General features: G+C 52.3%; 3 protein-coding genes across 3 annotated transcripts; 2 read left to right on the forward strand and 1 right to left on the reverse strand.

The window, feature by feature from the left end:
- Positions 1-181: 181 nt before the first annotated feature.
- PV07_03108 (uncharacterized protein) lies at positions 182-2,269 on the reverse strand (the record flags this gene model as incomplete). The annotated part of the gene is made up of 3 exons (XM_016389774.1): positions 182-789; positions 856-1,834; positions 1,892-2,269. The coding sequence occupies 3 exons, from the start codon at positions 2,267-2,269 to the stop codon at positions 182-184; spliced, it is 1,965 nt and encodes a 654-aa protein (XP_016251676.1).
- Positions 2,270-2,860: 591 nt separating this feature from the next.
- Positions 2,861-3,856, forward strand: PV07_03109 (uncharacterized protein; the record flags this gene model as incomplete). The annotated part of the gene is made up of 1 exon (XM_016389775.1): positions 2,861-3,856. One exon carries the CDS (start codon positions 2,861-2,863, stop codon positions 3,854-3,856), a length of 996 nt encoding a protein of 331 aa, XP_016251677.1.
- Positions 3,857-10,683: 6,827 nt separating this feature from the next.
- PV07_03110 (uncharacterized protein) lies at positions 10,684-13,503 on the forward strand. Its single transcript, XM_016389776.1, has 8 exons — positions 10,684-10,763; positions 10,834-10,916; positions 10,970-11,956; positions 12,015-12,214; positions 12,273-12,405; positions 12,474-12,701; positions 12,749-12,904; positions 12,953-13,503. The coding sequence occupies exons 3-8, from the start codon at positions 11,109-11,111 to the stop codon at positions 13,449-13,451; spliced, it is 2,064 nt and encodes a 687-aa protein (XP_016251678.1). The 5' UTR covers positions 10,684-10,763; positions 10,834-10,916; positions 10,970-11,108; the 3' UTR covers positions 13,452-13,503.
- The last annotated feature ends 8,126 nt before the right edge of the window (positions 13,504-21,629 follow it).

Below are 21,629 nucleotides of genomic sequence, written 5' to 3' on the forward strand. Positions count from 1 at the left end.
TACCGCGACCGTTGCCGAGTTTGAATCTGAGGGTAAAATTACGAGGCTCCGGGAGGAGTGGAACAAAGTTCGCTCTTTTCCAAGCTCCCTGATGATATGGATTCTGCTCAAAAAGTAGACATGATGGATATTCGCATGAAATCCCTTGATTTCTCAAGCTGACAGTCGTTCTAAAACACCTTCAACTTTGGGCCGTGTAGATCCATTTTTCCTCATAAAGCTTGACCATATTGTTCAAGTTAGATGCATGCAAGGCGGACTGAACTTCCATTTCTTGCAAGAAGCTACTGACGGCCTCTAGGTCGCAGGCAGCGAGGACGGCAAGATCGGTCGTAGGAGCCCTCAAGGTACATCGCGGGTCTTCTTCGAAAACCTTGAGGTTGCGTGCTGCACATGCTTGACGTAAGATGGACAACACCAAGGCAGCCTTTCGAGAGATCTCCGATACGATCGTCGAAGCGCTGAAGATGATGGACAACATGGTCTGCGTTGTATACGTCGAGATCTCGCCAGAAGTATGCATGACAAGGATAGCGTTGCCCGTTCGAAGCAGGACCTCAGCCATGAGCTCAGGTGAAGGATCAAGCAGCAATTTACTTCCGTAGGCAAAGTCGTCGACGGTAGAATGTCGATCATGGGTCAAAACTAGGCTTAATACATTTACAATGGCTTGACAGCAAGTAGAGCGTGACAGTACCGGGTTCTTTAAATGTTCTGAGACGGTGTCCTGACTGTCAAGAATGTCTGCAAGAATTAACGAGGCCAGATGATAGTGAGTTACGAGAAGCACTATAAAGGGTAGGTTAGTACATATGCCCGTTGACCGTGGTGTTGATGTTGATCTGCGAGACTTACGATAATTGAGTTGACTCTCAGACGTGAGGAACATATAGTCACGGGCGCACATGGCCAATAGGTGGTCAAAGACGTCGTGGAACCGCTGGGCTTCATCAATCACGGCCTGGGATGCTATCTCAACGGGCAAGAGCTTGTGGTGAAAAAGAGAGTCGCATAGTTGGGTGATGACGCCGATGTACATGGTCTTGCACGCTGTTGCATGCTGGAGGACTGTCTCTGCAATGTCCGGCGTCAGCGGGGTCTGAGATCCTTTTAACGTTCCAAATGACTGGTCGAATATCACCGTCCGTTCGCGAATGAATTTCCAGACCTGTTCGTCACCTGAGTTGCCAAGCAGTATAAAAGACGGTTGCAGGCGGAGGAGGGCGCGAGAGCAGCCGAACACCACGCACAGCCAGAATACATTGTCTGGCTCCTGATTATGCTTCGCATTACCATCCTCCGGGACACACCATACGACCCGGTCGTTGGATGACGAAGCCGCCAGCTGGTTGGGTGATAGTGTCTTTGCCTGCCATTTAACCGGGCTTCTCAATATATGTAAGTGGCTGAACAGAGCCTGGTTGCATAACTGAACAAATCCCGGATCGTCGTCTTCGGTCGGCATCTCGGTCGAAGTAAACAACAACAAAGCCAATATGGATCTGTAACTGGGTCGAGTCAAAGCATGTAAAATGGCCTGTTTGGCCTGACGCCACATGTATGACCGGACGTCCTGTTCTCGGCTTTGACATTCGGACGCCCCTTGATCATCTGTGTTTCGATACGCACTCTGTAATGGTAGCCAGCGCACGGCATAAGCATAGATGGCAGTGAGAAGGGCGTCGTTCATCATGCGTTCAGCGTCGACACTCTTGCGAGTGTCATCGAGAAGTGTGTTTGGAGCGTGTGGGAGATATTTCTGCGAACTGGGCCCATGAAAGTCTTCACACCCGTCCAGTTCAAGGATCAGTTGTATGATGGAGGCTTTGGGTTTCTGAAACGCTAAAGAGTCAGCTCATGGGTAATGAATGCGTGAAGCAATGATCCTCACGGGTGTAAAGTCCAGATAGGGACGACAACTGTTCCCAAGCCAGATTGCAAACCGCAATTCGAAAACCTTGAAGTATATGTCCCATAAAAGACCATTCAGCATAGTTGCATGCATTCTGCGACATGCGACGCTGTTGGCATCAAAGGTAGATGATGTTGGAGCGGGAAATGGATCAGAAAACGCCGGACGCCTCGCTGCGAAGAATTGAGAAGCCGCGTCCTGCGCCATGCCCTCCGCCGAGATTCTCGACGTTGCTTGCGGCATAAAATTATCGTTTGAATCGTGCCATGCTGTGTCCTCAGAAGCCGCTTCGTTGGATGACTCCCATGCGGTCGTGCTGACCGTATCGTCCTGGGTTCGTCGTGCGACATTGTGCATAGCAGTCGTGCTAATGTCGCAGAATTTTCCCCTGCGCACACAGTTGCTACAAGCAGCGGGCTTCTGAGCAGCTGCATCGCAACCAATTCTCGCGGCTCGACATGCTGTACAGCTCGTCCGAGGCCGTCGAGTGTTCATCTTGATCGTGGAGCAGGAAGCAAGTCTGTGTTGCTCTAGGGGAATTTCTGGGGGGAATTTCTGGGGGCATATCTGGGCATGCCTGCTCGCAGCCATTGCGGGGCTTCTTATATTTTCCGTTCACGTGCCACTTGGCTATGGAGTCATGAGCTGGTGTCGGTGAAAAACTTTGAAGGCTCAAACTTTCCTTCTTATGTCCGTCATAGTCTAAGATGTATCGGTGTCAAAGTGGATGTTTTGGAGGAAACATAGCAGAAGCTTACCAAAGTAGTATTTGTACTCGTGATGAGTAGTAATCCCCTTCTGCCTTTCCCTCGTTACCAAGAAGGCTTTCCATCCTCAAGATATCTCGCTGTGATATGTCGATAATGAAGCCATAGTCATAATCTATACACCTTCCAATATCTGTAGGAGGAAGATCACTTCAGTACAAGAAGCGGAATGATATCTCCAATGCGAGCAATTGATATCAAAGGCGGCAAAGGGCCTCTCTCGGCCCTCTTTATCAACGAGAACGCCCCCAAACCTGTGGCCACAAGGAACCAAGCACTCGTCAGAATCCGAGCATTTGGTCTGAATCGTATGGACATACTCCAACGTGAGGGAAGATATGCTGTGCCTCCACAGGCACCATCAACACTGGGCGTGGAGTTTTCAGGGACGATCGAAGCCATCGCCACGGAGCAAGGCAGCTTCAATCTCGGAGACGAAGTATTCGGGCTCGCATATGGAGGCGCGTACGCTGAATATATTGCCGTGAGCACGCATACGCTGATCCACAAACCAAAGAACCTTACCTGGGAAGAAGCGGCCGGAATTCCCGAAACCTGGTTCACCGCTCTTCAGGCAATGTATTTCGTTGGTGGCTACAAACCCGGACAAAGTATCTTATGGCATGCTGGTGCAGGCGGTGTTGCACTTGCTGGCATCCAACTCGCAAAGGCAGACGGCGCGAGTGCGATTTACGTAACGACTAGCACGCAGGAAAAGATTGACTTTTGCAAATCAGCTGGGGCGACCGAAGGATTCAACTACAAGAACGGCGACTGGGCGGCAGACTTGTTACAATACACTAATGGGAAAGGAGTGGACCTGATAATCGACGTCGTCGGTGCAGGATACTTCAACCAAAATCTCGAAGCCGTCGCGCAGGAGGGTCACATCGTCAGCCTGGGCACGTTAGGCGGAGCAGTGATACAGCAGCCGGTCGACATCAGTCGGTTCTTGAAGAAGAGGATAAGGTACGAAGGCAGCACCCTGCGGTCGAGAAATGAGCAATATCAGGGAAAGCTGCGCGATCGCATCATCGAGATAGCTTTGCCCAAGTTCGTGGATGGATCGTTCAAGGTCTACATTGAGAGAGTGTTCGATTGGAAGGATATTCAAGCGGCTCATGAGTTGCTGGCTGCGAATACTACCAAAGGCAAGATTATATGCATGATATCCTGAGGATTTGTTTCACAATGAGCGCGTTAAGAGGATCAGAAGTGGAAATGAATCATCTGCAAAGCCATCACGGTTGGTATGTCTATGCACCATGTGGTGACCGTCCCTTTTTACAGCTTTAGGTCATATATCAACGTTAAAGTCCGCAAATTCAGGCAAACAACTCTCTCGTCTGCTTCCAACATAGGGTGTTACATCAAGTGCACGGCATATGAACCCTGTAGATGCGTCCAGCATCTCTGACAAGAATCATATAGACCCCGTCTTTGCAACCTCTATCTGGATGCGAGACCACTCCATCGGGCCCACCGCATTCTCTTCGTTCAAGTCCTTTTTTCCAACTCGGATGAGATCGGCGTTGGTTCGATCTCGAAATCTCTGATCCAGACTGACACTATAGTCGGCCATGTGACTTCATGGGTCTCAAATCGCAAACTTGGTGGACCATTTTTGCAAGCGATGTCCATAGACGTACATTGGAATGGCAGACAGGAACACTACTCCTTCTATCAAGAGCAGGTAACCGGACAACTGTGTCGACATTAGTAAGGGAATTCTTAATCCGACGAAGGCGCCACTTCTGAGCTTACCTTGAGAGGGCCGGACTTTGCCAACCAGGGAAATACGGCGAAGGTGAGACCGAATGTCACGGTATTCTTGAACGCTGTAAATACGGTGATGGTATCTCCAGCAAACGGGCGATAGCAGTCGACCACATAGGCTATGCAGGTGGATACGACTGCATTGGTAGTAGCACATGAGATGGCTGAGCCAACAATTGCCACAAATGGTGACAAACGGTTCTCCAGCCCTCCTCCCCACATCAAAAGACCGATCGGCACGAAGACAGCCGGAAGGATCAGGCACCACAGGCGAAACTCGGGGAGAAAGTAGCCACCTCGACGTTTGGTGATGGTGGAAGCAAGCCAGTCGCTGAGGGGCCCCCCGGCAAGGCACCCAAAGATACCGGATATGAGATACTGCGCGATTGTCAGCCGATGGAGAATTGGATTGAATCGGAAGAGCCGATGACTCACACCAATCGCGATGTTACCGACACCGAGGGAGGTAAAATTGTACAATTCTGGGAAGACGGCTGAATTTGCAGTTGATATCATCACATACGCACCAAGATTCAGTCCGATAAGAAGCGAGGCCCATGGGACAGCAGGATATCTCAGAGTGAGCCAAGGTCTCAACCACAGCCACCAGATGGAGGTCTCTCTGCGATGAAATTAGCTTGGGGCGATCTACACGTTACGATCCCATGGTGATGTGATCATACCGGTCGTACCAGCCTGTGACACTGATGGACTTCATCCAGCTGCTGTTCGCTCGAGCTCGAATAGCTTCGAGCTCCGAAGGGTGCCTGCCCTCGCCACCTTCGTTCTCCGGTGGCCGTCGAAAATTCGTCTCAGGGGAGAACAGAGCCGCAACGAGGAAGCAGACGCCTGTCAGGACCGTGTTCATCCAAAACACCCAGCGCCAATTTGAGTTGGCATTGGCTACCAGGCCGGCGAAAATTCCTCCTAGGGAGCTGCCAAGGGTAATGTTAAACATGGCCACGCCAACCCAGAGGCCGCGCTCGTGTACGAAGAAAAGATCTGCGACAACAGCCGGAGCTAGGACCTCGCTGGCGCTGGCTCCCAATCCCTGGATGATTCGTGCTCCAAGCATGGACCCGTAGGTATTTGCCACGGCGCACCATATGCTCGAAGCAAAGAACATTGCTGTACAGATCAGGATGACGGGTCTTTTGCCTATCTTTTGCGCGAGCGGAATCCAGAGGAGGTTTCCGATCCCTAAGAAAAGCACGTTGAAGCTAATGAGCCAGCTCGCCCTTGTAACGCTAACGTCGAAGTGTGTCGCAATAGTGACCAGGATGGGATTGAGAGAGCTGGTAATATAGTACGACAGAAAGATAAAGTAGCTGACGGAGAACGTAGCAAGGTATTTTCGCCACACGTGCCACGTCTAGGATAACGACAAACCGAAATCAGTGCTTGTTTGGCCCGAGAGAGCATGGGGTGACGAGATTACCAGCGGGTCCTTTGGGTCATCGGTCGGACGCGGGATGAGAAGTCTCACGAGCACATGGCCTTCGCTGTCCTCTGCTGACTTTCAGTGAAGAAATCAATGGGAGGGTGGGATTGCTTATACCTTGGAAAAGATGTGCAGCATCGGTCACACGCTTGGTGAGATGAGCATCCTGATCACATTCGTCCATGCCCACTTGATCCTCATGGGCCACGTAGGATTTCAGTTCCACCTCATGTGTTGATTGCATTTTGGGCTGCTTCACGTGTGTAGACGTTCGTGACGGCTGTAACGCGAAGATCGGTGGATGCTGTCACGCTCGGTCCCAGGGAACAGTTACTCATTGATATAGTCTTGGATAGACACCCTAGAAACACCTCAGACTGGGTTCTTCTTCAATGACCCCCCCCAGGTCACCAGGAGTATACCGAGCAAGTACGTTAATCGCTTGAATGCCCGACTCCCCGCCGCTCCACACAGGCGAAATTGACGGACCCCAGATTGCGGGGAAATGCATAAAATCCCGGTCACATGAGACACCGTGTGGTCAGCCTCGGGGCTCCAGAATTCAAAAGAGTTTTCAGCTCTTTTGCTCTCCGCGTTCCCGGGATCTGGAGATTGTCGGATATTTGTCACTCAAGGCGCGGGAAGGCATGGGTCTTGTCACTTTTCCGACCAATTTCCGGGTGTGTGAGCTCAGAAAATACCGAAAACAGATATCACCAAACACTTCGGGGCCATCACCATTGCCGGTACCAGGGCAAGCCCCGTCGTCTCATTTGACTCAGGGATTACTCGCTTGTCGTCCTGCGAGTGGGAGGATCTGGCCAGAAGATAAGCGGAATACTCTGGAAGAGGCAGCGGTCCACTCTCTCGAGTCCATACCCGAAAATGCTCACGTCGAGCTGTTCCCTGCGAACATTCACGCCATGCTGGATGAGAATCCAAGCTATATTGACTTGTGTGAAACATTAAAGAAGAATGGCTTGAAATTTCAGAGAAGCCCTTTTGCAAGGCAACTTCTCGGCCACGTGCCTTACCTGAACGGTTCTAATGCGAAGAGTCAACAACTCTCTCCAGCAGCTGCACCAGCTCCACCAAACCCTGCAGCCCCGGCAACTCAAGCACCAATTACTGCATAGCCTAGACAGACTGGAAGCTCACACGTTTGAAGAATTTCAAAATACGGTGGCAGTGTGAGGGATCGGCCCGATGAATAGGCAGAACCGAACGATCATGTAATCAATCAGTGTTGAGTATTTCCCTTGACCTCCGGTTGTTGAACTGCGACAGTTCTGGTCACGTGAGCGATCTGGGACGCTTCTGAACCTGTGACTGTGTGCGTTTAGATGTCTCTGCGGAATCGTTGAATTGAAGTGCTGATGATGTCTGGTTCTTCTGCTTAGGTAGAACCTCTAGGAGATATAGACAAATTGCCTGTAATCTGAATCAGGCCTTGAGCTCCTGAACATTCCTCCATGTAGCGGGCACAGCGTGTGCGCAGAGAGAATCACTAACAACGGTTGATTGCTATCAAACATATCCGAGAGAGAGAACAAACAAGAGGTTGTGCGCGCTGCAGAGCACGTGACGGCACCGCAGTGCCTCGTGGTAGGCGCACCACCCCCCCCCCCCCCCCCACACTAGGCGCAGTATCAACCGACACTTGCCTTGTACGCCTCCCTCGCTGTTAGGAACGCCTATGTAGATAGGCAGAGTGCAATAGCAAAGTAATACTAGAATTCCATACTCTATAAGCCTTCCTTAACCTAAGTTACAACAAGACTTCGAGCATGATTTACTGAGGTTTTGAGACACGAGGCTGAGCTAGCGTGCCTTTACATTGTACAGGCAAATCATTCTGCGCTCTGATTGGTCGGCTCTGGCCGCAAGGCCGCACTCTGAGAAATACCTTTTCCTTTCATCTTTTTTCTTCCTTTAGATAGAGAAGCAACACACAGGCGAATAGACAACACGGATGCCAACCAAGCAGTTTGCACTCAAGCAAGATATCAAGTTATGAGCTCAGTCTTTTCTCTTACAGCTGCTCTTCTGCCATACTCATTACCTCCTCCTTCTTCAGGCCGATCGCCTAGCCCCTGTTCAATGAGAGGAGGGAGAGTCTCTCGTGCAAGGAGCATGCGTGAAGGCCTTCATCCCCTTGCTTCTCGTGTTTATGTGTGTGAGTAGTTAGCCTCTTAGTCCGTGTCTAATCAGCGTTTCGTGTCTCATCAATGTCTCGGCGTTAGCTCAGCTAACGGGTCTTCCTCCTTCCGTGGCCTCCTCTAATCGTCGCTGGTGTGGTTGTCTTAGCAGTTATCCTGTTCATGACACATAGCCACTACTAGAGCGTGGCCGTAACCAGGGTCCTTGACATATTTCCTAGTTCCAGGATGGGACTTTCCTGTCGGCTTTTTGACCTTGGCCCTTTGGCACCGTGATTGACGACCCATTGCAGCCTCAGCTAACACTCTTCACGCCCGATGTCGCCGCAATCGATACCAAAAGATTTCCCACCGACAAATACGACTTCTCCCAGACGATCAGCAAAGGTCACAAAGGCGAATTCGGACTCTTTGCCAGATTCTTGTCCATCTTCGGTCTGGGCGGCGATGCGAGTATCAACTACGATAGGAAGCACGTTAAGACATACAGTTTCAAGTGCACGCTCACGGAATAGTTTGAACCGAGCCGCAAGTCCATTGACGCTGCGATAGCGGAACTGAAGGTAAGAAATTATTTCAGCAAATGGATTATGAACAGCCAGTCTACATGGTGGTTGGCGTCAAGACGGTGTTGGGCGCGAGTGTCACAATTTTGAAGTCCCGATTCCGTGGCTGGAAAGCTTTGTTCGGACAGCGGTGAGAGATGTCTGTGCGTCCTACCAGAAGGAGCGAAGTCCGTGGATTAAACATTTCTTGATAATCCTCGGATGCGACGGGTGTATTTGAGTAATGTGATTCTAGGATCTGATGGAAAAGCTTGCCGTAACCTCAGTCCAAACAATCGGAATCCACACCCCCCTGGAGATATGGGTGCAGTTTGGAACAAAGGGTCTTCCTTGTCTAGCCGGGCTGCGATGGGTTGTGTTGTCGGTGTTGACAAAAAATTCCAGGAAACGATGTTCCGATAGCGACACTATCATTTTCAAGTGGGGCAAAAGGGGGGGAGGAGAATGTCCTAATTTCTGTACAGAGAATGTAATTATCCCAGCGCTCGTTCTCTCTAGCGTGTATATGTGGAAGACCGCGGAGCCTCGTCAAGTCAATATCAGAAATGCCACACGACAAAGGTTAATTGGTCTTTGCCTTACCAATATCTTCATGATTCTCTTTAACTTAAGGTCGGCCGTTCTGATTTTCGAACATAAGAACCTTATGACCCGAAGCTTGTCTTCTGATTTTGGGCAGATTCGTCTACCTCGTACCATCTAGTAGGCGCAGTCCTCCTGCCACTTTCTTGTATGCCTATAAATATGCCGTTGCAATGCCACAAAATCCATATCCAACCCCCAAATGGAACAGCAATCGTGACCACCGCGACTAGAGACGCGATAACAGAACGGGTCGCCGAGCTCCAGCGGCAAGTTCAAGTTGTCAGTGCTGGGTGTGTGGAACGAGGCTACATGGTCGGAACCTCGACTCTCACTTTCTCGTGGATGCACGACGCGCACACCTTTCCATTGGCAGTCTCCATCACAGCTTCGAGATGGGTGAGTCTTCTACCCGCCGACACTACCCGACATCTCAGCACCACAGAGGTGCCCAGCGGTAAGGGTCGATGGAAAACCACGGAGAGCGATCTGCTCACGCCGAGATTGTCCCAGAACCCCGGTTTGCCAATGGTGAACAGCGCCGTGGAGGTCAGATTGTCGAAAATGGTCGAAGCAGCGCCCCCGTGTAGGTTGCCGTCAAGGTTGGACATGAAGTCTTCCACCACAAACTTGAATGTAGTGGCTTTCTGTTCGACGTCGGCGCCGACGAAAGTGACCTGGCGAAGAACCGGGGTGTCATATCCATCGTAGTTGTTGTCGGAGGTGACTGTGGCCAGGTATGACCGGACTCGGTCATTCGCGGATCTGGCGAGCGCCATGGGTTCTTCCACGCGAAAGTCGCTGATAAGGAGTGAGCTACATGCCTTATGTACCTAGGGAACAATGGGCTCCTTCAATATCTTGGATGTATCCTTGTCTTACGAGCCCTCGGGATGGTGGTGGCGGCGCCCACAATCCGGGATCCATTTCCCGAGGCTTGAAAAAAAAATATTGATAGTCAGACGGTCGCACCCTTGCGGCATCGCAAGCTTTGATTCAAATTTGGGTGAGAGCATGTGCATTGAAGAAAGCCTGCCAGATTGAAAAACGCTAACAGCATCACCGCGAGGTTTGGCTGTTCGAGTTGATACCCAGTACCTGTACTTGTACTCTGTACCCAACAACTAACAATTAGACATCCATCTACCAGTAGCACCTTTAGGCACCCGGCGCCTAAACGGCCGCCCCGCGCTTCGCCCGCTAAGGGCGACTGAACCCCCGATCCCGACCCCGACCCCGCAACCCCGCGTTCGTGCTCATGTGACCTTTCAATTAACCCCAACGCGGCAAGGTCTAGAGTCTCAAGCTCGCTCAACCAGAGAGGCTTCTCTGAAATTGTGACACCACCTCCGTAGGAATTAAAATTGCACCCCTCGCCACGGTCGGTATTTGACCCTGTATACGATGCGTGATGGAGGCTGGAGTACATTCACACATCGATAACGCCCCGTCAGCCCCGTCAGCCAGACCGAGATGCCGGCCGCCAACAAGTCGACGACGCAACCACGTCGAAGTCACGTAACCACAGCGTGCACGAATTGCAGACAAAACAAGTTGAAGGTACATCATTCTGCCACCATGGATTTCATAGCGCGATTCCTGGCGCTTACAATTCTCCTTGGTGATGCAGTGCGATGGACAAAAGCCAACCTGTGGTACTTGTCTGACCAAGGGCCACGAGTGCGAATACCAGTTGGGCAAAGACAGACGCCAGTAAGCGAATCCATTATGTGCTTTTTTCCACGCTCACCATCCTGGCTCATCAGATTCTCCCTGCGAAAAGTGTCCGATGCATATTCGAAGCGTGTGCTCCAGTTGGAGCAATTTATCCTGTCGCTCGGCGCTGAGATCCCCCCACCCCCCAGTGAGAGTGATGCCGCCACTCTGAGACAGGTTGCCGAGTCCATGCAGTTGCCCAACCATCTTCCCACGAATTCGGAATTGGCAAAAGAGGACTCGGCCCAGCCTCCTTTTAACCTGGAATCCACGACCCAGGCTGATGACAGTCTTGAGCTATTTGGCCTCCAACCCCCTTACTTCCTGGACTCGAATGTGATGGCAGCCGACGAGAACCCGATGATGCAGTCTCTGTTAAATTCGAACTCACCGGGATCTGGACTCTCTCATGAGGCGTATGATTTCATGATACCCAATCCGGAACTTCAACCTCATCTGACTACGGGAGTCGAGGACTGGATGTGGTCGCTGCCTCAGACCAATCCATTCATGCCGATGCTTCCTGGCGATAAGTTGGACCTTACCGAAGTCACTACACACCAGACCGCCACCGCCGGTCAAGTGCGACTAGATCTAGTCAGGTCTGTACCAGAGGGGAGTATGCAGCAGAACTTGCAAGAGGTGGGGGACGCCGCGTCTTCGTCGGAAGACGAACACGACGATGGCATCATCGAGCAACTGTCGACCCGACTGGGCGAGTTACTGATCAGCGATGCGGGCGAGTTGAAATATTATGGTCCCACCTCGAATCTTACACTGACCGAGGGTGGACTGCTTCGCGAGAGCCGTTTGTCGTTCACAAACCAGCCCAAGGAAGCAATTGCCAAATTAGAACGAGATGGCCTGGGACAAAACCTCGAGCCTGGTCTGCTCGATGAACTGATTGACCTATACTTTACCTGGCAGGACCCTTCCTGTCACGTGGTCGACAAGCCCATTTTCTATGAAGAACGAGAAGCCTGCAAAGATGGTGCAAGGGAGAGTCCATTGTACAGTGCGGCTTTGGAAAACGTCATGTCTGTTCTCCTCACTCTTGTCTAGTTTAACCACTTGATGGCTGACCCTCTTGCGCAGATGTGCGTTGGGCGCTCTTTTCTACACCGATCGGTATGCGAAGCTCCCTCGACCGCTGTCCAAGTTTTTTGCAGATCGGGCCAAGACGTTGGTCGAGTACGAGCTAGACTACCCCAAAATCACCACAGTGCAGACCTTTTCATTGTTGAGCTGGCACGAAGCCACCTACACGAAAGATTCGAGAGGCTGGCTATACGCGGGTGAGAATGCTCCTCACCCAGAGGAGCCCTGCGGCAGAGAGAGCTCACAGGGCAACAGGCGCGGCAACTCGTATCTCCCTAGATCTTGGGCTGCATCTTGACACTACCGTCCGGGTGACGGACGGATCTATGACGGCGCGCATAGCGCACGCTCGCAGTGTCGCGTTTTGGGGAAGCTTTCTCACTGATCGGTCTGTCTCTCCTAGACTTCTTGGCTCGTTATCCAGTCCGGCATGAATAGCTTCTTACATGTTCCTAGAATGTGGGGTTTCTACCTTGGGCGACCTTGGAGTACAACCCAAGAGATCAGCTTACCCTTGCCGTCCCCTCAAGAACCTCAAAATACGCAGCACGTGTGGACACCCAGAGGAATGTTCAGCGGCGGAGAGTACGAGGATAACCCTCCAATTTTGGACTGCTCTCGAGATCTATTGGCCCGATACTGGGTCACTCTTTGTCAGACCGTATCATCATTAACCACCACGCTGTGAGTCTGGTTTCCTCTTTCGTGATTCTGCGACTGACAGGGACCAGCTATGGCAGTCGGGTAGCTACAAAGGAGCATCTTGTCGATCTAGGCGTGGAAACCTTCCGGCGCATGCGTCAGTGGAAGCGTGATCTTCCGCCACAGCTGCGATACGATGTGAAAGACAAATCGCCTCAGGTGACTCCCCACGTCTTGTTGCTACAGTATGTATCACACTTGATAGAGAGTGCCGCCGCTGACGAATGGCACAGCATGCAGTATTACGTTTTCATCATTATTCAACACCGGCCGTTCATCTCCAAAATCAGCGTGCAACCTTACCCGCCGCGGGGAGATGGCCCTCACCATGCCCGCAGAATGTGCTTGGAGTCGGCCATTGCGATTGCACGTCTTCTAGAAGACTATGCTTCACGATTCGCTGTCCGCCTGGCCCACACCCAGATCGTCTACATAACTTTCACAGCAGCGCTGATCCTGTTGTATGCGTCCGTGTTGGAGACTGACCGTCATCGTCATGCGACACTCACCGGCCATCTTGCTACTTGTTGTGATGCTCTCGCTGAACTTGGAAAGAACTTTGAAAATGCCACGAGAAGTCTCGACACCCTCCTGATTGTTAAACGAACCTGGCAGTCGAGGCTTGTCTCTGGGGCCGGCCGCAAGAGACGCAGCACCGTCTCGACGGATATGGGAGCTCGTGGACTGCAAAAAAAGCTTTGGGATGTCTCTTCGGGCCCAGAGCTTATCTAGTAACATGGCTTCTTGGTCAACTGAAGTATGCTTAAGTTATATATTGTGAGATACCGAATGCTAAGGTCGGACGTTGTGCCTACCAGGCCGAGCTCTGAGAGTGTGGAGGTAGGCACGAAGGACGAATGCTTCTACAAGAACGCCTTGAGTGTCGTCAATTTACTAGCAGTTGCCTGGTGTCCATCGGAAGACACACCCTTTACTTCGGTTCGTTTCGGGCGTCAGAGACCATCAACTCCACGACAGACCAAGCGGGTGTGGCTCTTCAATCCCGTCAATGCTCTTGAAAAGTTTCCGAGAAAACTTCGCATATGCGGCACCGGCCGGCTTATCCCAGAACGCAAGCTTCGTCTGGACACTGAGACGGTAGTGAAGAAACATGGCCTTTGACGACGGCACAGGGAATTGTGCCAGACTTTCCCTTTTAGATGGATGAGCCACTCAACGATCCGGGGGTCGCACCAGGGGACGCACTCTGTCGCATCGCCCTTTCTGTTGACTTTGGAGGACATCGACCATCAACAAAACGAGAAATTGATTATAATTCTGTCCACGCTACAGAGCGACTGTGAGCCTGGGTGCACCGGCGTCCCTGGTAAGTAATGGACTCACTGATGGAATTGCGGACTGTCCGCCTCAAGCCTTGGGGAAGAAGAGAGTTATTCTCGTCTCGGTTGGTTCTTCGGGTCTGTCAGCCTAGTGTGCTTGGTGTTGGCAGTATCAACGCTCTTCAAGAAGGCATTTTTTGCATTCTGGGGAGCCTCTTCACCAAACAAAGCTCGGTCGAAGCATCTCCTGAGCATCTGCAGAGACCCAGCGTAATCAGGTGCCCTGTCGAGGCCGGTGAAAAGGGGAGACATGGCGCAGGAAAGTTCAACAAGAAAAGGGGCCAGGTGACGCCAGCGGAACGGAGATGAAAAGCAAAGTCTGGATCATCAGAAGACGAGATACCCTGAGGTCCTGCAACCTTTGATGCAGGTACGACCACACAGCAAAGCCTTGACCGTTGTCGGAAGATGGTTCATATACGAGGCATGGCATTACATGCAGGGATGATGCCGACGCCAGATCTGTGCCATGAGTGTATGGAAAACATTGTCCGAAGTGAGAGCGTTCCGGAAGGCTGTGCTGTGCCCCCCTGACCCATCTAGACGCCGCCTGTGCTCGCGACAACTTGCTTGCTTCGAGCGAGATGATTACACGATTGGGCCGGTCCACCGACGAAACTTGACTCAGGGAGAAAATCCACCCGGTGTCGATGGCAAGTCGTAAGACCAGACTGGACTATAGACTTTTTAGCGGTGAGCTTCCTGGACTCTGGCCACGGAGCCGTACCATGGATCCTGTGGCGGGCGGGCGGCAACAACATTTTACATCTGATTCCTTACTCCTTATTCCTGTCCCTGATATGGTGCTGTATCCGATAATATTGCTTGTCCTAACCACCCACTCTGCTCAGGCTCCAGAGCAGCACGAGGGCCCCCCCGGGAACTGCCCTTGGAATCTAGATTCCTCCTGGGCGGGTCTCCGCAATCTTGGCCGGTCAGTGCACATGACGGCACACCAACCCCAAAGGGGCCTGGGCGACTGGGAAAATAGATTCCAGGCTGGCTAAACACTCTGTTAAAGAACAATATCCACGTCTTCCATTAACCTTAATCCCAAGCTATGACGGGGCCCAAGGATGATACGGAAGTTTTTCAGGCTAGAAGCCCCGATCGTCCCCCTTTCCATCCCCATGGGGGCAAAGGGCGAAAGCCGGTTCGTGCATACAAATAGGTCGAGAAAGCCCACATTGATTCCATGAGTTCCAGAAATCTCTGTCTACGCGCTTGTGCTCGAGATAACTATTTGGACTGATCACTGAAAGACAGAATGGCATCCCACAATCCCTCGATCGTGGAGGTGGCAAGCCCTATGGAGCAAGAGAGAAGAATGTCGAGGAAGCTCTCAGTCTCCCAAGCATGGACGGATCACTTGGAGCAGAATACGCTCGTGGTAAGTACCCCGCCGGGTGTGCCATGGGCAAAAGCGATACTGATTCAAATCTTTGTTCAGGACGGGCACCTGATTGAAGCCGAAAACGAAGACAAGATGACGCCGTATTTGGCCTATCTGATCTTCTCGGCTGCATTGGGCGGGTTTCTCTATGGTTACGACACCGGTGTCGTGGGCGTGGCTCTGCCTTATGTCGGCACTGAGCTGACCGGCAAGACTCTCACGTATTCGCAGCAAGAGATTGCCACCGCGGCCACGACCATCGGCTCCATCTTTGGCGCCGCCCTCTTGGGCCTGTTCGCCGACAAATGGGGTCGGAAGTTCTGCCTCTTGATCTCAGACCTGTTCTTCACTGCAGGCGCCATCATCATTGCCTCGAGTTTCTCCCTACCTCAGCTGATCGTCGGCCGTCTTGTTCTGGGCGTCGGAGTCGGTGGTGCAGCCGTCATCTGCCCGTTGTACATCACTGAGTTGGCCCCGACCGCTGCCCGAGGACGTTGCGTGGGAACGAACGGCTTCTGCATCCCCTTTGGACAGACCGTGGCGGTCGCCATCGGCTCCGGCATGCAGCACGTCCCTGGCAACTGGCGCATCCTTTTCGGCCTGGGTGTCGTTCCGTCTGTCGTGCAGCTCTGCCTCATGCACAGCATGCCGGAATCTCCTCGTGTCCACATTCTTCGTGGCCAGGATGACAAGGCTCGCGACGTTCTGCGCAAGATCTACAAGTACGCCTCGCCCGAGACGATTGAGCTCAAGTTGAAGGTCGTCAAAGACCACGTGGCCGCCACGACGGCCTTGCAACGCTCGATGCCCTTCTTGCAACGATCCAAGAAGCTCTGGACGCACAAGCCCTACCGCCGATCCATCTTCACTGTCAGCTTCATCCAAATCTTTGGCCAATTCACCGGCTACAACACCCTGCTCTACTACGCTGGCACACTGTTCGGACTCCTGGGGCTTTCGAATCCCTCGGTAGGCGGGCTGATCCCGTCCATCACCAACACTTTCTTCCTTCTCTGCGGTATGGTCATGGTGGACCGTATCGGTCGCCGAGGCCTGCTGATGAAGTTTGGTCCTATCATGGTGGTCGGTCTCACTTGGTGCCTCATCGCCTTTTACTACATGTGCAAGCCCACGGGCGGCTTCCTGGTTGAAGGTCATGAGTACTCGCAGAAGCTGGTCGGCCTGGTCATTGCGGGCATAGTCATCTTCGTTGTGGGCTTTGGTTCGACTTATGCCCATCTGTGCTGGTACCAATCCGAATATCTGGCTCTCGAGATCCGAGCGGCCGGCAGCGCCGTCAGCACCACGGCCAGCTTCACGGCCAACCTGATTGTTGCAGTGTCCTTCCTCAGCGAGTACGTTTCATCTTCTTTTTCTCATTTGTTCCCGAGGACATCCAACTAATCTGATCATAGGCTCGAGACTCTGACACCCAGCGGCACTTATGGCCTGTACCTCTGTTTCATCCTGATCGGTCTCGCCCTCGCCTACTTCTGCTACCCCGAGACCAGTAAGTTGATCCCTGCTACTTTTGGTGAACTATCGTCCCACATAAAATGCTAATCCTTTTTATGTTTTTACAGAGGGCCTTTCTGTTGACGAAGCCTTTACGCTCTTCAATGACAACTTTGGCGTCAAGAAATCCAAGCTAATGCGCCGCGACAAGCGCGAGATGCAAAAATCCTACCGAGCCGAGGGCGCAACCTGTGTCCCCGCCGAGACTCACTCGCCAGCCGAGATGTTCGATAAAGGTATCCCCGCCCACGTGGAGGACTCTAAGATGTAAAGCTGAGGTCAAGAACAAAGGAGTCTGGTGGAACGAGGAAGAAAAATGAGAATTGGCGAAGAGTGTGCTTTTCATCGGCTGCACCTGGCGGGCTGCTAGAGAGAGGGCGGAAGCGGGATAAGGAGAGAGGCTTTTCTTGTGGTGGACCGGAAAGTAAGAGATTAGGCGTACTGGCGCGAGAGAGAGAGAGAGAGAGAGAGAGAGAGAGAGAGAGAGAGAGAGATGGTCATACGTCCGTCGGGGTTGATGTTGTGGTAGCACACATTCCGTCCCGTCTTTTCCGGTGCAGAATCCGAATGTTATATCCTTGAGACCAGTTACAGTCAGAAGTTCAGAACAGTGCAGGGGCACACCAAAGATCCCTGCCAGGGACGAAGGTACTTTGTATAGAAGTTCAAAGCACAGTCGAGAAAAGACTTCTCGACGCCCACATGGTATGAATGGTGCCAAAGCGATGCACAACCATGGGCATAGCAAACCGGTTGATGCAGCTCTACGAGTCGGAAAGTAGACATCTAGAGTCAGACTAACCGTCACTGATCACTAGCACATTTGCCATATCTGATATTTAAGTACTTCTCCACTTTTTTTTCTGCTCTATTTAAACGCATTCCTTGGTGTCCGGTACCACCTTTTCACTATCTCGTGAGCCCATTCCCAGTACTCATGCCTCCGTCTATGGCCAGATTGTGGCCCGTCACGTACGAGGCCGTGTCAGACAACAGAAACACCACTCCTCCTGCGATATCCTTTGGTTGACCCAGACGCTTCATCGGGGGGGCGTTATAAAAGTAGTGCTTGATATCAGGTCTCCTGTCGGCGACTTCCTGGTTCAAGGGCGTGTCGATGTATCTGCCAATAAAAAAAACATCAGTATTTGATCCCAGCGAACAGGTATACACATGCAGCTTACCCCGGAGCGATGCTGTTGACTCGGATGCCGGTCTTGGCTATCTCGTGGGCCAGCTGGACGCCAAACGATTTGACAAAGCCCTTGGTCCCTCCGTAGCAGGTCAACATGTGGCCTGGACAATCGTGCGTCGCCGCCGCCGAGGCAATCATCACGATGGCTCCCCGGGTCCCGGCCTGCGCGGGCTCTGGTTGTGACAGGAATTGGCGGACGGCTAACTGCGCGGGGAAAAAAGTTCCGGCTTGCTGGAGGGCGGGTCAGTATTTTTGCTGCCGAAGTAAGATTGAATGCACTGGTCCTTCGTACATTTACCGAGACCACTCTTTCGTAATCTTCCCACTGTTTACAATCCCGTGGTTAGTGACCTTGGCGTCGTACTGTGGGCAAGAGTGCAGGGGCAGCGTACGGTATGCTCCAAGAATGGCTTGTCGGTGCCAATACCTGCGTTGGTAACCCTGGAAGGCGGTCAGAGAAGATGTGGAAAAGGCAATCAGAACAAGAGCGACGAACAGTCCATCCAGATGACCTCCCATCGCGGTCACGCAATCGGCGAACGCAGTCTCAAGAGATTCTCGTTTAGTGATGTCGCATCTAAAAAGTCGCATTGGTTAGCCATTCTGTCGTGGTGCAGGAAAAGAAAAGACCCGGAACAAGAGGCGTTCATACTGGAAATAATGGCATTTTCCTGTCTTTTCCACCAGCTGTTTGCAGTCTGGGTGCGGATCCTTCAGGATGTCAAGAATGCCAACCTGGCCCCCAGCTTCGAGAATAGCCTCGACCAGCGCAAGTCCAATGCCACGACCTCCGCCCGTGACAATGATGCGCTTCTGGCCCAGAAGAGGCGCGGTCTGACCTGTGGCAATCATGTGGATTGGTTGGCGAGCGTGATTTCCCCTTGATATCTTCCTCAACAGACTACCGTGCTTTCCTTCTCTTGAGACTGGCCTTTTTCCCCAGGTCGGCGTCCCATATTAATATCTTCCGACAGGTGGGAAACCTTTCCCGGGAGAATCAAGCACCGTGCCTCTGCACTTTACTTGGTTTGGCGGCGTGGGGAAACTTACGACTCTGATTTGACACGACCATCTCAGATCTGGTTAGTAGGGTCTGGTCTACAAGGAGACAGCGAACGAACGAGTTTTGAACGCTAGCCCCGGGGCCTCAATGATTAGAATGACCGAGACTAGATGCCTTGTCGATAGGCCGGGCGGGCAGACTATAGAGCCTCGCCTTCAAAACCGGGGCGACTTACAACAGCAAAATCGAACTATTCTCGGGGCCTGAATTATTTCTCCAGACGTGTCGACCAACGAAATCCAAACGCTGGAATATAAATTCCCCCTTGTGGAGGACCAGAGGCCATGTGAGGCCCTCCGATATCCCCTCCCTCCCCTTCTCTTTTCTCAGAAACACAATCGGAACTCTTTTTCCGAGGCATGGTTCAACGACTGCGTCTTGTCTCAAAGCTCAGTGCGCGAACCAGACTCCCATGCACAGAGCGTGATTCAGGCTGGCACGTCTTGAGATTGCCCGTCTCCCCAAGTGCAGATCAGTTCGAATGTTGTCGCGCGGAAAGCTCGGTCAATGGCGGGGAAAGAACGTGTCCCCCGGTTATATGAACTGGCTCCTCGACCCCTCCTCTCACTTTGAGAAAATCTTACGCCTAAGCTCTACACTACGCTCGCTCTTCCTGTGCATCCCTTCAGTCTTCCGCGGCTTCAGCCTCCATTTCCAACCTCAAAAGGACGCCATGAACGGGGCTGTGGTGCAACCCGCGCAGACGTTGAATCGAGACGCCGACTCATTTCTGCGCCGGACTGTTCAAGATCTCTTCTCGCTCAAGGGTCGAACGATAGTCATTACCGGAGGAGCTCGAGGTATTGGGCTATCGTTTGGATTCGCTGTCGCCGAAGCCGGCGGCAATGTCGCGCTCCTGGATCTGCTGACGGAGCCGCATCCCCATTACTACAAGCTCGAGAAGGATTACGGCGTCAAAGTCAAGATCTACAAGTTGGTGGCTCGTCCTGAAGTGTCTGCAATCACCTATTGACTTGAAACAGGAGCGATGTAACGAAACATCAAGTCCTCGGCGAGACGTTTGAGGAGATTGTCAAGGATTTTGGCCGGATCGATGGACTGTGAGTTTTCCGCGGCCCCCGCATTGTCCACGAGACTGTGAAATGGGAGTTTGTTTGAACTGATGGGGTGAATAGCGTGACAGCGGCTGGTGTCTGCCCCGACGAGCCCTTCGTCGAGCGAAAACCCGAATCGGTGGCGCGGTGCATGAACATCAACGTCTTGGGCACCTATTTTGCGGCGCAGTTTGCCGCCGCGCAGATGATGAGGCAAGAACCCTTAAGCGATCAGCAATGTAGAGGCTCCATTGTCATGGTCGCCTCGATTGCCGCCTACGTGGCTAGCAAGGGCCAGTGTACTAGCGACTACTGCGCCAGTAAAGGTGCCGTGGTTTCTCTGGCCCGGGCCTTGGGCGTGGAACTAGCTATGAAGGGAATTCGGGTCAATAGTATCTCGCCTGGGTAAGCGATGTGGCCATTGTTTCTATCTCGACTAATGCACGTGTGCCAGGTACATGATGACCGACATGACTTTGGACATTGCGGACAAGAATCCCCATCTGGCGTCCATCATGACCACCGAGCCTCCGATGCGGCGTATGGGTGACCGCACCGACTTGAAAGGGTTACTGGTCTACCTGCTCTCCGATGCCAGCGCTTACCAGACTTCGGAGGATATTTTGGTGACAGGAGGTATCCATGCGGGTCGTCTATTGTAAGAAAAAACAAGCACAGTCAAGTCAACTGGCTGGAACGAGAGATCTAATTAGTTCTGCGGACGGATAGAAGTATATACAGATTCCAGATGTGCCAAAAAGTTAGGCGCTCATCGAGTGAAAAACGCGAGATACTTGTAACACATTGCCAATGGGCGAGTCAGAGAAGTCTAGCTGGATATTGAGTTTCAACCGTCCAGCTGGACTCCCTGGACCGTTTATTATCGACGTGCTGCCGTCTATTCAAGTTCGCGCTTCTTCCTCCTGGACTCACCCCGTCTCCTTGATTCGCAGTAATTGCTTCCTCCCATACCATGAGCACTGTTCTCGGCTATAGGAATCGGATTCCATCATCGTGGTCACGGCGGCGACCGTGGGCCTGTACAATGGCTTTGAGCCGTTGCTCATAACTCTATCGAGATTTTCCACGTCCCGAGTGAAGAAACGACGGAGTCTGCTATTCGTCTCTCTCGTTACTGCGACCGCCAGCGTGTTTTCCTACTTCATCGGCTTCATTACGGAGTACTCCGAGCTGCTTGTCTTCTGGGCGTGTATGTTCTTGAGTGCTGTCGGCTGTGTCTGCCAGATAACCGGCTAGGCTGTGGTCTTGTATTCTCGAATAGTCCTGATCCTCCAGGATCGTCGTAACCTGCGTGCCGTCAAATGGATGATTATCGTCGACGCTGGCGT

The sequence above is a fragment of the Cladophialophora immunda genome, assembly GCF_000835495.1.
Source record: "Cladophialophora immunda strain CBS 83496 unplaced genomic scaffold supercont1.2, whole genome shotgun sequence".
In the NCBI taxonomy this organism is placed as follows: Eukaryota; Fungi; Ascomycota; class Eurotiomycetes; order Chaetothyriales; family Herpotrichiellaceae; genus Cladophialophora; species Cladophialophora immunda.

What these genes read in the sequence shown, in the direction of transcription:
- PV07_03110 (XM_016389776.1), top strand. Translation starts at nt 11,109, where the DNA reads ATGCAGTTGCCCAACCATCTTCCCACGAATTCGGAATTGGCAAAAGAG. An exon ending in GAGAGGCTGGCTATACGCGG is followed by an intron (nt 12,215 to 12,272) that starts GTGAGAATGCTC and finishes ACAGGGCAACAG; the next exon opens with GCGCGGCAACTCGTATCTCC. An exon ending in TCATCATTAACCACCACGCT is followed by an intron (nt 12,702 to 12,748) that starts GTGAGTCTGGTT and finishes GACAGGGACCAG; the next exon opens with CTATGGCAGTCGGGTAGCTA.